Source organism: Nerophis ophidion, linkage group LG27 (genome assembly GCF_033978795.1).
Source record: "Nerophis ophidion isolate RoL-2023_Sa linkage group LG27, RoL_Noph_v1.0, whole genome shotgun sequence".
Taxonomy (NCBI): Eukaryota; Metazoa; Chordata; class Actinopteri; order Syngnathiformes; family Syngnathidae; genus Nerophis; species Nerophis ophidion.
The window spans coordinates 18,701,112-18,717,395 of record NC_084637.1 but is presented as its reverse complement, the minus strand read 5'-3'; the positions used below and the strand labels follow the sequence as shown (position 1 = coordinate 18,717,395).

The window sequence follows — 16,284 nt, the reverse complement described above, 5'->3', positions numbered from 1 at the left end:
TTCTGCTCGATTGTAGCTCAGATGGGCACCAAAAGGAATAAGCGGTAGAAAATGGATGGATGGATGGAACACTGATTTTAATTAATTATTATTTCCTTAACAATGTCAGTTAAAAAAATGAGTAAATACCACTAAAATTATTGATGATCCAAAAGGATCTCACTCAAAAAATTGTTAAAGAGTCATATTTACATATATTTATTTCAGCTTTGTTTTACTTTCATTGCTTAAAACACTAGATCATTGTTATAGATGGTCATAGGTTTAATTTAATGTTTTTTTAATTTGGGTTAGGGTTAGGGTTTGTTTTATGCGCATTTTGTCATGGACTATACAATATTTTCCCCCAAAATATTCAAAAATGGAATGTTTGATGTGAAGTAATTGGAACCTTGAATAGGTTAATAATTCATTACACTGATTTTAATCAATTATTATTTCCTTAACAATGACAGTTAAAAAAAAAAAAATCACACGAAAATTCTTGGGGATCAAAAAGGGTTTCACTCATAAAATTGTTTAAAAGAGTCATATATATATATTTTTTTTCAACTTTGTTTTACTTTCTCGGCTTAAAATACTAGATTATTGTTATAGAGTTTTTTTTTTAATGTTTTTTTGGGGGTGGGGGTTTGGGTTTGTTTTATGCTCATTTTGTCATGGAAAACTTGTTTTTTTTATAGCAATATAAATATTTCCCCCCAAAATATTCCAAAATGGAATATTTTGATGTGAAGTAATTGGAACCTTGAATAGAATAATAATTCACTAACACTTATTTTAATTAATTGTTATTTCCTGAACAATTACAGTTAAAAAAATAATTAAATACCACTAAAATTCTTGGGGATCAAAAAGGGTCCCAATCATGAAATTATTAAAAATGGGTCATACTTTTGTTTAAATTTCATGGCTTAAAGCAAATTTCAATTTTTTTTGTATGTTTTTTAATGCACTTTTTTTCATGGAAAACTTTTTTTTTTAATTGCAATATGCAACATTTTCCCCAAAAATATTTTATCCAATCCACTTTATTTATATAGCACATTTAAACAACAAGAACGTTTCCGAAGTGCTGCACAGCCATGTTAAAAACAATATTAAAAAACAATATTATGCTCCACCAATGACTGAATAAAAACAAAAAATAAATAAATATAAAACCAATATAAAAACAATATAAAAATAAATATGATTAAAAACAATTGTAAAGGGTAAAATCAATTAAAACAGTAAAATAGAAATCAAAGTGTATAAAAAACACAGAGGACAACAGAGAACAGAGGACCACACAACTCACATAGTGTTAAAAGCCAAAGAATTAAAGTGGTCTTAAGACGAGACTTAAAACACTCCACTGTGGAAGCAGTTTGAACATGGAGGGGCAGAGTGTTCCAGAACTTAGGGCCGACCACAGAGAAGGCCCTGTCTCCCCTGGTTTTAAGTCTGGTCTTGGGCACCACGAGCTGGAACGGGCTCTCGGACCTCAGAGCGTGCGCAGGAGTGTAAATTTGGATGAGGTCCAAGATATATTGAGGTGCCAGTCCATGTAAAGATTTAAAAACAAACAGCAATGTTTTAAAATCAATTCTAAAATGAACAGGGAGCCAGTGCAAACTATGAAGAATTGGGGTTATATGCTGGCGTTTCCTGGCCCCGGTTAAAAGTCGTGCTTCCGCGTTCTGGACTAACTGCAACCGGGAGACAGCTTTTTGGCTAATGCCAGCATAAAGTGCATTGCAGTAGTCCAGGCGACTTGAAATAAAAGCATGCACGACTTGTTCAAAAAGGTTAAAAGATAAAAACGGTTTAACCTTTACTAAAAGACGAAGGTGATAAAAACATGATTTTAAAACGCCCTTGACTTGTTTGTCAAGTTTAAAATCGCTATCTATAGTGACGCCAAGGCTGGTGACCTTGGGACGCACATAATTTTGCAATGGTCCCAAGTCAGTGAGGGCCGGACCAAAAACTGAAATTTCCGTTTTTCACTCATTCATTATTAAAAATTCTGTGCTAACCAAGCCTTGACGTCACATAGACAGTTGAGAAGGGGTGTCAGGGGGCCGTGGCCTTTTGAAATTGGCATATAAATTTGGCAGTCATCTGCATAAAAGTGATAAAACACTCCATGTTTTTTAAAAATCTCTCCAAAAGGGAGGAGATAAAGTGGAATATTTGATGTGAAGTAATTAGAGCCTGAAATGGGTCAACAGTTAAAAAAAAAAAAATAAAAACTTTTATGTTATTATTGACAATATTGCAACTTTTTCTCACTCATTTGCTCTTTTAATCCATTTTTTAATAATATATTGAAAATGTTGACTGGCATATATCACCTTCCATGGACAGTGTAAAGCGTTGTCCGCAGACACCGAGGTGCATTGTGGGACGTCTGCACGTAGGAGGTAAAGGACAGAGGCCAAATCAAAAGAAGTATACGGTAAGCGCGAGGATTAGGAGAAACATCCGGAAGAAAGGACTGAGCTCATGTCAAGGACTAAGCTCCATCTGCTTCTCATCCCTCACTATTCAAGGCGGCCACACCTGGATCCACTCTCTGGCCACGCAGGGGAGAGGAGATGCGGCGGATGAAGGAGGGGAAATAGGAGCAGCAGGTGTTGACCATTGGTCACGCTCGCGTGCGCTAGGAGCGTCGGTAGTGACATCATCGCAGCTGGGTCACGACGGACGCCGCCTGGCGGGTCACGCTGTACTACGCCACAACAACACAACACGGAACATTTTCTAAAGCTGTATATTGTTTTTTAAGTCAGTGATCACAATAAATAATCCAGCACACACTTAGGTTAATCAGGCAACTTCATTTTACAGACACACTGTTGTACTTTAACTGCTACAAACTTAACATATAAATATCCCTCCTTTTGGTGAACGTTTAAGATCCAAAAAAGACCCTTAAAAACAAGTCAACTAGTATTGTTGTTCCTACTTTCACTGCTACACCTGCTCAGTGGCGTAGTGGCTAGAGTGTCCGCCCTGAGATCGGAAGGTTGTGAGTCCAAACCCCGGCCGAGTCATACCAAAGACTATAAAAATTAACTCCCTGATTGGCACTCAGGTTCAAGGGTTGTAATTGGGGATTAAATCACCAAAAATGATTTCCGGGCGCGGCCACCGCTGCTGCTCGCTGCTCCCCTCACCTCCCAGGGGGTGAGCAAGGGGATGGGTCAAATGCAGAGGGTAATTTCACCACACCAGGTGTGTGGGTAAGACTATCATTGGCACTCAGCATCAAGGGTTGGAATTGGGGGTTAAATCACCATAAATGATTTCCGGGCGCGGCACCGCTGCTGCCCACTGCTCCCCTCACTTCCCAGGGGGGGATCAAGGGGATGGGTCAAATGCAGAGGACAAATTTCACCACACCTAGTGTGTGTGTGACAATCATTGGTACTTTAACTTTATTTAACTTTATAATATCTGTAGATCCATTTCAGATCTATTTCCTGATATTAAGTTGTTTTTAATGTGTTACGCTCTTTTTGTTATAGAAAACGTTGTTTTTTGATTAAAATCTTGAAACCTTTTTTTTTTTTTCATTATTTATGCTTACTGTGGTATATTATTTATTTGTTCACTGTTCTGTTAGAGAACAAGGAAATTGGATAAAAATGCTATGGTATGAAAAGGGGTAGGATTAAATAAACTCTGCTTCTTCCTACTCCTTTTCGGCCGTGCTGTAATGAAACAAGTGGAATTGTGTGATGCATCACAATGCATCGTATGCATGTTCCAAATAACTGAACGGAACTTTTTAAGGCAAGAACACAAAATATTGAGTATTCCCCCCCCCCCCCAGAAAATAAAGTGGAATATCTAATGTGGCATCATTGGAGTCTTAAATCGGTCAATAATTCATAACATTGATTTTAAATCAGTATGATTAAAACAATCAGAGTAAAGGTCGCCACTTATAAAAGTGTTAAAAATAAGTCTTTCAATACTCTAAATCAGTGGTCCTCAAACTTTTTTCAGTGATGTACCCCCTGTGAACATTTTTTTAATTCAAGTACCCTCTAATCAGAGCAAAGCTTTTTTGGTTGAAAAAAAGAGATAGAGAAGTAAAATACAGCACTATGTCATCAGTCTCTGATTTAATAAATTGTATAACAGTGCAAAATATTGCTCATTTGAAGCGATCTTTCTTGAACTATTTGGAAAAAAAGATATAAAAATAAAAAACTTGTTGAAAAATAAACAAGTGATTTAATTGTAAATAAAGATTTCTACACATAGAAGTAATTCTCAACTTAAAGTGCCCTCTTTGGGGATTGCAACAGAGATCCATCTGGATTCATGAACTTCATTCTAAACATTTCTTCTCAAAAAAAGAAATGTTTGACATCAATATTTATGGAACATGTCCACAAAAAATCTCGCTGTCAACACTGAATATTGCATTGTTGCATTTCTTTTCACAGTTTATGAACTTACATTCATATTTTGTTGAAATGTTATTCAATAAATATATTTATAAAGGATTTTTTAGTTGTTTCTATTTTTAGAATATTTAAAAAAAAATCTCGCTTGGCATACCTTCAAGTACCGCCAGGGGTACACGTACCCCCATTTGAGAACCACTGCTCTAGATCACTTCCACTTTCTGTTTAAAAAAAAAAAAGTGCCATAAGCCTTTAAAATGAAGCTGTGGCCACACTTTGGACAGCCTGGTGATAAGATGGATGCCTACGTCTATGCTTGCTGACAACTTTCACTCCTGAGAGAATTTTAAATGAAAGTATCAGCAAGTCTTCTGCAAACAAACCACATGCATTCAAGTGGAATGTGTAAAAACCTTCCTGGGTGACATTATAAGAAAACAGTTGCATTTGTCTGCAAATACAGGGGTCTTTTCTTAGCTAGGTCTTTTATAGGCCTCAACAATCACAAAAAAACTGCAAGATCCTGCAGGGTCGGACTTTTAGGCAGGATCATAAAATCATAAGTTGATTTAATGTTATCGAAAAATAAAAAGCTACAAAAAATGGCAACTTTTACCACAACTTTCTAAACAAGATGCTGCAAATTTAGGCCTTTTAGGCCTCAACAATCACCAAAAAATCCTTTAGGCATGACTCCCGTCCAAAGGCAAGACCCAGTAACTCAATTTTGGTCAAAACTGAGCGGATAATCATTTTGGATTTCCTAGGTGATATGCTTTACATTAATGTATGCGATATTGTAAATTGTTCTGTAAGTAAGCTGTTACGCTCATGGCAGGACCTAGCAACTACCACATAACCGCGTAGATACAACAGAAAAACCTAGTATCTCAAGGGACCAATCGCTTTAATTAGACATTTGCACGAATGGGGGCCGACGGTCAACCTGATTATGTGATATTATGGGACGATGGGATATTTGGAAGATTGGCCCAGGATGTTGCAAGCACCTTCATTAAATGTATTGTTCTTGAGTCTTCCCCTTGCATACTCTTTTGGGTAGATAACTGTGGAGGTCAAAATAAAAACTGGACGGTGTACACGGCTCTTGCCCGATGTGCAAACGCAGAATGGGGCCCACCCGAGATTGTGATAAAATATCTGGAGAAAGGGCACACGTTCATGAGAGCAGATTCAATCCATGGCTCAATCGGCAAGAAAATGAAAGCTCAAGAAAACATCTATACGTTTGATGACTTTGTAAATCTTTGTAAGACAGCATCAAGATAGATTGGTTTTCCTTTGTTTTCTCAAAATCAGCTAGAAGTGAGTTACTAGGTTTTGCCTTTGGACGGGAGATGATTAGAGATGATGTTCTAAACCGGTTCTCCCGGTTGTTCTATAAGAAAAGAACCGATTCCATGGACTCGAATACCTTTTTGAGAACCGGTTTCCGTTATCGAGGCCACTATAGTAGAGAAAATTAGTTGATCCTTTATTCAAATCTCTGTGAACGAATCCTGTCCCACAGGAAATGCCCTGTGGAACATCACAGGAAATGACGTAGCTCAGTCATTCGGCGGCAGATACAGAAAGCAGCAAAAATAATGGACCGGAAAAAATGCTTTAAGGCACAAAAATATACGACGAGGAAACGGCAATATGCAATTATTGCCAGGCTTCGCTCTCATGTAAGGGGGAAGTACAACAAGCATGTTGAAACATGTTCAGGTCGTACATAACTTGAACGTTCGAGAACCGTGGCGTGTCTTCATCACGTGGAGAAGCAGTGACAGAGATGACCAAGCACGCCCATCTTCCTCTGCTTCAACATGCGACCCCAGTTCCAGTGATAGTGCCGGTGAGTAACTGACGTTAACTGTTGCCGGTTAATTTCCATATTTGCTCACTTTCAGCCTTTAGGCTAAAATAACGTTACCTCTTATGTCAACCAGGACTGTAGTAATGTTAGCTAGACTAATGTTACCTAAGCATAGTCAGTGACTAACGGTAATGTTAACGTTAGCCTTTTTGTATGTCTGAAAACGTTAACGTTATCTTGTAGCCTACACCATTCCAGAGTTTGCAGGTCTGTCTAACAATCTAGTGCTTTCTTTTTTTCTTTAGTATATTTCGTACATGAACACACTTACAGCATAACACATCACAGTTTCATATCATTTCACTTTACATCATGTCCAAAAAGGGGTAGGAAGAAGTAAAGCTTTTTTAATCCTACCCCTTTCCCACTTCAGAACGTTTACAAATGTATACATCATTTACTGACCTTTTTACTATGCAATCACATCTGTGAATTAGTATATACTACAGTTTTGTAATATGTGATTAATTAATTATGTCATTATTGATACACTGAGATGAAAAATATCTTATTTTCAATAAGTTTGAGAGTATTTCTCATAATTCTTTGTACTTTGTAAGCACTATTATTATAAACAACCTCTTTAAGTGGATCATATCAGTACAATGTTTAACTTCATTACTTAATCCATTCCATCACTTAATTCCACATACTAATGCCAAAGACTTAATAACAGACACCCTAATCTTCACATTCAGCTAATTTCCCCCTTTATTCTAAGGTGTGTCTGTCCCTCAGTTTCCCTCCAGGACAAGGACGTGCAGTCATTCCTGGAGGAGGCCACACTGATGGACCCCAGAAGGATGTTCCAATGGCAGCTGAAGTGCACTTTTTGGAGAGCTGTATTATATTCAGTTTTGTGCCCAAGGGACTGATTTTATTTACCACTATAGTATTATTTATACACCTATAATGATCACAGAGACAGGTTGTTTTTGTGTCACTGTATATATTTGTTTTTCTGAAAAATCCAACGTAATATAAGTTGGGTAACAACAGTCAATATTTATTTATTAATTATTTTTTTATGGGGTAACAACAGTCAATATTTATTTTTCCTATAAATTAAAAGTGAGCTTTTTTTTAAACCAAATATTGTGTTTTTTTCCATATACAACAGCCTATCTGGATTTGATAAGAGAATCGATAAGGAATCGGTTCGATAAGGAGATTCGATAATGGACTAGAACGCGATACTGTCTTATCAAACATCATCCTAGACATGATCATAAAATCACAATTTGATTTAATGTTAATGGAAAAAAATAAGACTCAAAACATTGCAACTTTTGCCAGAACTTTCTGAAAAAGATTCTGCGAATTCAGAGATTTTAGGTCAATCACAAAAAATATTGCAACATCCTGGAGAGACTGACCAAATCATAAGTTGTTTTAATGATATTGAAAAAAATTAAGACTAAAAAAATTGCAACTTTTGCCACAATTTTCTGAAAAATATGCTTTTTGTGATTATGACAATCACAAAAAAGATAGCAAAATCCTGGAGGGACTGACTTTTGAACAGGATTAAAAAATCATAAGTTGATTTAATGATTATTGAAAAAAATTAAGACTCAAAACATTGCGACTTTTGCAACAATTTTCTAAAAATAATGCTGCGAATTCAGGGATTTTAGGTCTCAACAATCACAAAAGAAAATGCAAAATCCTGGAGGGTTAGATTTTTAGGCAGGATCATAAAATCATACGTTGATTTAATGATATTAAAAAAAATAAAGACTCCAATCATTGCAACTTATGCTGCAACTTTTTGAACAAGATGCAGCAAATTCAGGAATGTTATGCCTCAACAATTACAAAAAACCTGCAAAATCCTGGAGAGATTGACTTTTAGGGGGAATCTTAAATCATAAGTTGATTTATTGTTATCGAAAAAAATTAAGACTCAAAATATTGCAACTTTTGCGGGAACTTTGTGAACAAGATTCTGCAAATTCAGGCCATTTAGGCCTCAATAATTACAAAAAATCCTGGAAAGACTGACTTTTAGGCAGAATCATAAAATCCTAAATTGATTTAATGATGTAAAAAAAAATGACAACTCAAAACATTGCAACTTATTCTGCAACTTTTTGAACAAGATGCTGCAAATTCAGGGACTATAGGCCTCAACAATCACAAAAACCTACAAAATCCTGGAGGGACTGACTTTTGTGCAGGATCATAAAATCATAAGTTGATTTATGAAAATAAAAAAATTAAGGCTCAAAACATTGCAACTTTTTTCTCAACTTTCTGAAAAAGATGCTGCAAATTCAGGAAATTTTAGGCCTAAAAAAAAAATCACAAAAAATCCTGTAGAGACTGACTTTTAGGCAGCATCATAAAATCATAAGTTAATTTAATGTTAACGAACATTTTTTTTAACTCAAAACATTGCAAGTTTCGCTGCAACTTTCTGAAAAAGATGCTGCGAATTCAGGGATTTTAGAACTCAACAATCACAAAAAACCTGCAAAATCCTGGAACGACTGACTTCTAGGCAGGATTATAAATCATAAATTCCATCCATCCATTTCCTACCTCTTGTCCCTTAAGTTGATTCATGAAAATAGAAAAATTAAGGCTAAAAAAATTGCAACTTTTGCTGCAACTTTCTAAAAAAGATGCTGCGAATTCAGAGATTTTAGGCCTCAAAAATCACAAAAAATCTTGGAGTGACTAACTTTCAAGCAGGAAGAAAGTTAATTGTGTGAAGCTGAGTTCCATAATCCTTCAAGGGTCCCATTATAGTCCAACATATCTTTTATGAGGACCTGGGTCTGGGATACAGATCTTTACCATGAGCTTCATGCACTAATGCTCATTCCAGACCTGTGTGAAACTACAGCATATTGTCAAGGCATGTCTTTATGAGAGCTTTTCTACAGAAATAGCCGGTGAACGGGGCGGGGGAGGGTGAAGGTCCGCTCCCTTGGGTGCATTTAAGACCACGTACCTGCTGGGCCAGTGAGAACAGATCCTGATGCAGCGCCAGCACCGCCCTATAGAAGGCGCCGTCGTGGGTGTCCCTGGGGATCATGCAGGTATATTCTTCCATGCTGTCCCAGTGCCCTGTAAGGGAAAACTATCATGTAAGAAAGCACATGGACAACAAACATGACATGCTCAAGACTGTATTGTCTTCATATTAAATAATATCATATGTTTTAACAATAGGCAGTACGGTGGAAGAGGGGTTAGTGCATCTGCGTCACAATAGGAGGGTCCTGAGTTGTCCTGGGTTGAATCCTGCGCTTGGGATCTTTCTGTGTGGAGTTTGTACGTTCTCCCCGTAACTGCGTGGGTTCCCTTCGGGTACTCCAACTTCCTCCCACTTCCAAAAACATGCCCCTGGGGATAGGTTGATTGGCAACACTAAATTGGCCCTAGTGTGTGAATGTGAGTGTCAATGGTGTCTGTCTATATGTGTTGGCCCTGCGATGAGGTGGTGACTTGTCCAGGGTGTACCCCAATGTATATATATATATATATATATATATATATATATATATAAATAAATGATAAATGGGTTGTACTTGTATAGCGTTTTTCTACCTTCAAGGTACTCAAAGCGCTTTGACACTACTTCCACATTTACCCATTCACACACACATTCACACAGTGATGGAGGGAGCTGCCATGCAAGGCGCTAACCAGCACCTATCAGGAGCAAGGGTTAAGTGTCTTGCTCAGGATACAGCGGACGTGACGGGGTTGGTACTACGTGGGGATTAAACCAGGGATCCTCGGGTCGCGCACGGCCACTCTTCCACTGCGCCACGCCGCCCCTTATATATACTGTGTGTGTGTATATATATATATATATATATATATATATATATATATATATATATATTTATATCTATAGTTATATATAGTTATACATAGTTATTTATATATACTTTACATGCAGTCAGCTACACAGTTTAAAAAAATACTTGCATTAATAACAGATCAACCAATATTGGTGTCTTTTTCAAGTAAGTTTAAATTATGCAACCAAGTAATGTACTGTGATTAACTACAATTAACAAGTGTGACTAATGTGATTTAAAAACTTAACAGCACTGAAATTACAATCATTATAACAGACTGTTCAAAGTCTTACTGCTAAAAGGAAAACTATGATACATTATGTCATTTTTATTTCTTAGTAAGTAAAGTCTCCGCTGTTGTGTCCTTGGGAAAGACTTTACCCACGCTGCTCACACAAGGATGCTTCACTCAGCAAGATGAGACCTAGACCTGGTCCCTTGTCCCGGTCCCCGATGAGGGTTAGTTGGGACAAATGTAGAGGCGTGAATTTTTGTTCAAAACCATTTCTGGGGTGACGATTCCATTCGGACTACATTGTTCACAATTGTGGCAATGTATTATTAGCTGTAATAATTATAATGGAACGTTTTCAAAACAGGTAAGAAAAGCACCTTCTGTCTGATTAGTCATTGTCTTTAAATCTTCTTGATTCTAAATTTGAAAAACAATAAGTTTTTTTTCTTTAATCCACCCATATGATTTTTGAAAACTATGAATCCAGAAAAAAATGTGCACTGTGTTCCCTTCCTATATCAAAATGTGTCGTTAAAAGCCAGCTGCGTACAGACGCACCGTCACACCACAAAGATGAAGTGGACTTACCAAGACCCCATGCGGCTGCAGCGGCCATGCGCGCCATCTTGGCCTGGGTTTCTTCACTCACTAGCGTCCACTCCTCACAGCACTGCTGGTGTAACTGCCCCCTGCAGGAAGACAACACAATGAATTCATGATGTCTTTAAGTTGAAGTGGAGAGGCAATTGTTCTTTTAGTGACAGCTAGCAGTCACAATCATTATTTGATGACCTAGTAGTTTGAAAGATGCGGACACAATTGTTACTGGACACTTTCTAAAAGGCTTCTTCTTTGTATGTGTAAAAATATGCAACTATACTTATTTGATACTAGTTAATATTGACCAAAAAGCTGTTTTACACTGTCATCCGGACCAAAGAGGAAGCAAACTCTCCTGACTGTTATCGACGCAAAGTTCAAAAGCCAGCATCTGTGATGGTATGGGGGTGCATTAGTGCCCAAGGCATGGGTAACGTACCCATGTGTGAAGGCACCATTAATGCTTAAAAGTACATACAGGTTTTGGAACAACATATGCTGCCATCTAAGCGCCGTCTTTTTCATGGACGCCCCTGCTTATTTCAGCAAGACAATGCCAAGCCACATTCAGCACGTGTTACAACAGCGTGGCTTCGTAAAAAAAGAGTGCGGGTACTTTCCAGACCTGTCTCCCATCGAAAAAGTGTGACGCTTTATGAAGCATGAAATACGACAGCGGAGACCCCAGACTGTTGAACGACTGAATCAATCAATCAATCAATGTTTACTTATATAGCCCTAAATCACTAGTGTCTCAAAGGGCTGCACAAACCACTACGACATCCTCGGTAGGCCCACATAAGGGCAAGGAAAACTCACACCCAGTGGGACATCGGTGACAATAATGACCCAGTGGGACGTCGGTGACAATGATGACTATGAGAACCTTGGAGAGGAGGAAAGCAATGGATGTCGAGCGGGTCTAACAAGATACTGTGAAAGTTCAATCCATAATGGATCCAACACAGTCGCGAGAGTCCAGTCCAAAGCGGATCCAACACAGCAGCGAGAGTCCCGTTCAAAGCGGAGCCAGCAGGAAACCATCCCAAGCGGAGGCGGATCAGCAGCGCAGAGATGTCCCCAGCCGATACACAGGCGAGCAGTACATGGCCACCGGATCGGACCGGACTCCCTCCACAAAGGAGAGTGGGACATAGAAGAAAAGGAAAAGAAACGGCAGATCAACTGGTCTAAAAAGGGAGTCTATTTAAAGGCTAGAGTATACAAATGAGTTTTAAGGTGAGACTTAAATGCTTCTACTGAAGCTCTAAATGAAAATAGAATAGGAAAAAAAGTCCACTTTCAAAGCTTCAAAAATTAGTTTCCTCGGTTTCGAAACGTTTATTGAGTGTTGTTAAAAGAAAAGATGATATAACACGGTGGTGAACATGCCCTTTCCCAACTACTTTGGCACGTGTTGCAGCCAAGAAATTCTAAGTTAATTATTATTCGCAAAAAAAAAAAAAAGTTTATGAGTTTGAACATCAAATATCTTGTCTTTGTAGTGCATTCAATTGAATATGGGTTGAAAAGGATTTGCAAATCATTGTATTCTGTTTTTATTTACCTCTAACACAATTTCCCAACTCATATGGAAACGGGGTTTGTATATACACACATGTAACATGTATATATTTGGGGAGGAGACACTGCCCCAAGTGGAGGAGTTCAAGTACCTAGGAGTCTTGTTCACGAGTGAGGGAAGAGTGGATCGTGAGATCGACAGGCGGATCGGTGCTGCGTCTTCAGTAATGCGGACGTTGTACCGATCCGTTGTGGTGAAGAAGGAGCTGAGCCGGAAGGCAAAGCTCTCAATTTACCGGTCGATCTACGTTCCCATCCTCACCTATGGTCATGAGCTTTGGGTCATGACTGAAAGGATAAGATCACGGGTACAAGCGGCCGAAATGAGTTTCCTCCGCCGTGTGGCGGGGCTCTCCCTTAGAGATAGGGTGAGAAGCTCTGCCATCCGGGAGGAACTCAAAGTAAAGCCGCTGCTCCTTCACATCGAGAGGAGCCAGATGAGGTGGTTCGGGCATCTGGTCAGGATACCACCCGAACGCCTCCCTAGGGAGGTGTTTAGGGCACGTCCAACCGGTAGGAGGCCACGGCGAAGACCCAGGACACGTTGGGAAGACTATGTCTCCCGGCTGGCCTGGGAACGCCTCGGGATCCCCCGGGAAGAGCTAGACGAAGTGGCTGGGGAAAGGGAAGTCTGGGTTTCCCTGCTTGGGTTGTTGCCCCCGCGACCCGACCTCGGATAAGCGGAGGAAGATGGATGGATGGATATATTTGTTTATATACACATGTACGTGTATATATGCGTAAATATATATGTATGTATACACAGACATAAATATATATGTACATATATATGTATATATATATATAAATATATACACACATGTACTTGTGTGTATATAAATATATACACACGTACATATTTGTATATATACACATATACATGTATATATGCGTATGTACACACAAACATTTACATGATGATATACACACATATATAAACATATAACACAAATATACATGTATATATACACATACAATATACAACTCAACGATGAGTTGAGTTTATACCAAAATGGATACATGGATGATACAGTAAAGGATTGGGAGAATGTCATGTGGTCAGATGACACCAAAATAGAACTTTTTGGTATAAACTCAACTCGTCGTGTTTGGAGGAAGAAGAATACTGAGATGCATCCCAAGAACACCAAACCTACTGTGAAGCATGAGGGTGGAAACATTATGCTTTGGGGCTGTTTTTCTGCTAAGGGGACAGGACGATTGATCCGTGTTAAGGAAAGAATGAATGGGGCCATGTATCGTGAGATTTTGAGCCAAAACCTCCTTCCATCAGTGAGAGCTTTGAATGGTGTACCAAATACTTATTTTCCACCATAATTTACAAATAAATTCTTTAAAATTCCTACAATGTGAATTCCTGGATTTTTTTTCACATTTTGTCTCTCACAGTTGAAGTGTACATATGATGAAAATTACAGACCTCTGTCATCATTTTAAGTGGGAGAACTTGCACAATTGGTGGCTGATTAAATACTTTTTTGCCCCACTGTATATATATATATATATATATATATATATATATATATATATATATATATATATATATATATATATATATATATATATATATATATATACATACAGAGTTGTGATCAAAATTATTCAACCCCCACACAATTTTGTTTTTTTAGCAAGTTGGACATTTATTCCGTATTTTGTTTATAGTCATATCAAACAAAGATGCATGAAATAGACAAATGCAACTTGTATTACATTATATTTTGTAACATACCAAACACTGTCATTTCTCTTAAATTCTCATTGACAAAATTATTCAACCACTTGAAGATCATAACTCTTAAGAACAGAATTTGAATAAGGTCTTTTCAATCAGGTGTTGAAAACACCTGTAGATGTGATTAGAACCATAACGAGCAACAATTGAACTGATTTGAAAAGACTGTAATGCTCAGCTTCTTGTAGATGGTCAATGGTGTATTTGTAACATGGTGAAGTCCAGGGAGTGGTCAAAGAAGTCAAGAGAGGAGGTAACTTCTCTCCATAAGAAAGGATATGGATATAAGAAAATAGCAAAGACATTACACATTCCAAGAGACACAGTTGGGAGCATAATTCGCAAGTTTAAATCTAAAGGCACAGTGGAAACACTACCTGGGCATGGTAGAAAGAGGATGCTGTGTGCAACTGCTATTTGAAGCGTACAGTGGTGAGAAACCCCTGGGTAACAGCTGAGGAACTACAACAGGACATTGCAGAGGGGGGAACGCAGTTTTCGTCCCAGACAATAAGGCGCGCACTACGAGATGAAGGCCTCCATGCCAGAACTCCCAGGTGCACCCCACTTCTGACTACCAGGAACAAGAAAAATAGACTCCAGAATGCCAAAATCATCTGGACAAACCCCAAAGGTTTTGGGAAACTGTTCTACGGAGTGATGAGACAAAACTGGAACTCTTTGGGCCTATGAATCAACGTTATGTCTGGAGGATTAAAAATGAAGCTTACAAAGAGAAAAACACCTTTCCTATTGTTAGCATGGTGGGGGGTCAATCATTCTCTGGGGTTGTTTCTCTGCCTCTGCCTCAGGTACCGGGAATTTCCAGCGCGTTCAAGCCATTATGAATTATATTTCCTACAAGGATATATTAGCTGCAAATGTCATGAAGTCAGTGACAAAGCTGAGGCTTGGGAGACGTTGGACTTTCCAACAGGACAACGATCCCAAGCATACCTCCAAATCAACATCAGAGTGGTTGCAGAAGAAGGGCTGGAAGACTCTGGAGTGGCCTTCACAGTCACCAGACCTATATCCTATAGAAAACCTGTGGTGGGACTTGAAGAAGGCAGTTGCAGCACGCAAGCCCAAGAATATGAATGAACTGGAGGCCTTTGCCCAAGAGGAATGGGCTAAAATACTTGTAGATCGTTGCAAGAAGCTTGTGTCCGGTTATGTATCACGTTTGAAGGATGTAATCACTGCCAAAGGGTGTTCTACTAAGTACTAAAGATGCATGTAACTAGGGGGTTGAATAATTTTGTCAATGAGATATTAACAAACATGTCCTTTTTTGGTATTTTGTAAAATACAGTGTTACAATTTAAGTTGCATTTGTCTATTTGACACATCTTTATTTGATATGACTATAAACAAAATACGGAATAAACGTCCAACTTGCTAAAACACCAAAACTGTGTGGCGGTTGAATAATTTTGATCACAACTGTATATTATATATATATATATATATATATATATATATATATATATATATATATATATATATATATATATATATATATATATATATATATATGAAAATACACACATACATATATTTTACATGCAATGAGGTGGCGACTTGCGACTTGTTCAGGGTGTACCCTGCCCTTTGCTCGAATGCAGCTGGGATAGGCTCCAGCACCGCTGCGACCCCGAGACGGACAAGCGATATAAAATGGATGTATATATGCATTTAAATACATATATAGACATTTACATATATACATAAACATATATATAAATGCACAGCTATCTTCTGGTTCCTACTGATCTCTCTGACAGACAACAAAATAATTGCATGTTCCCCTCGGTGTCCCGTCTGTGTTTTCCTCTGTGTCCAATAAAAGGCAGTAACCATGGTGACCTCGCTTCTCATCTGTTTCACAGTTAAAGCTGGAGTGTTTGCATGACTATGCAGCAACTATAGAAATGTTTATTGGACCTGAACATTTGCCGATTGGGTTCTGAGAGAAACATTGATTCAAATGTTAAAAACAA

The 16,284-nt window shown here is 38.1% G+C and overlaps 1 protein-coding gene across 1 annotated transcript in view; it reads right to left on the bottom strand.

The window, feature by feature from the left end:
- The window catches only part of mtor (mechanistic target of rapamycin kinase), a 294,825-nt gene that overhangs the window by 80,088 nt on the left and 198,453 nt on the right, over window positions 1-16,284 (bottom strand). The window contains exons 31-32 of the mRNA XM_061889707.1: window positions 10,930-11,030; window positions 9,248-9,363 (exon numbers count right to left, since the gene is read on the bottom strand). Of these exons, the coding sequence (XP_061745691.1) occupies window positions 9,248-9,363; window positions 10,930-11,030 (217 nt within the window). The remainder of the gene's footprint in view (window positions 1-9,247; window positions 9,364-10,929; window positions 11,031-16,284) is intronic.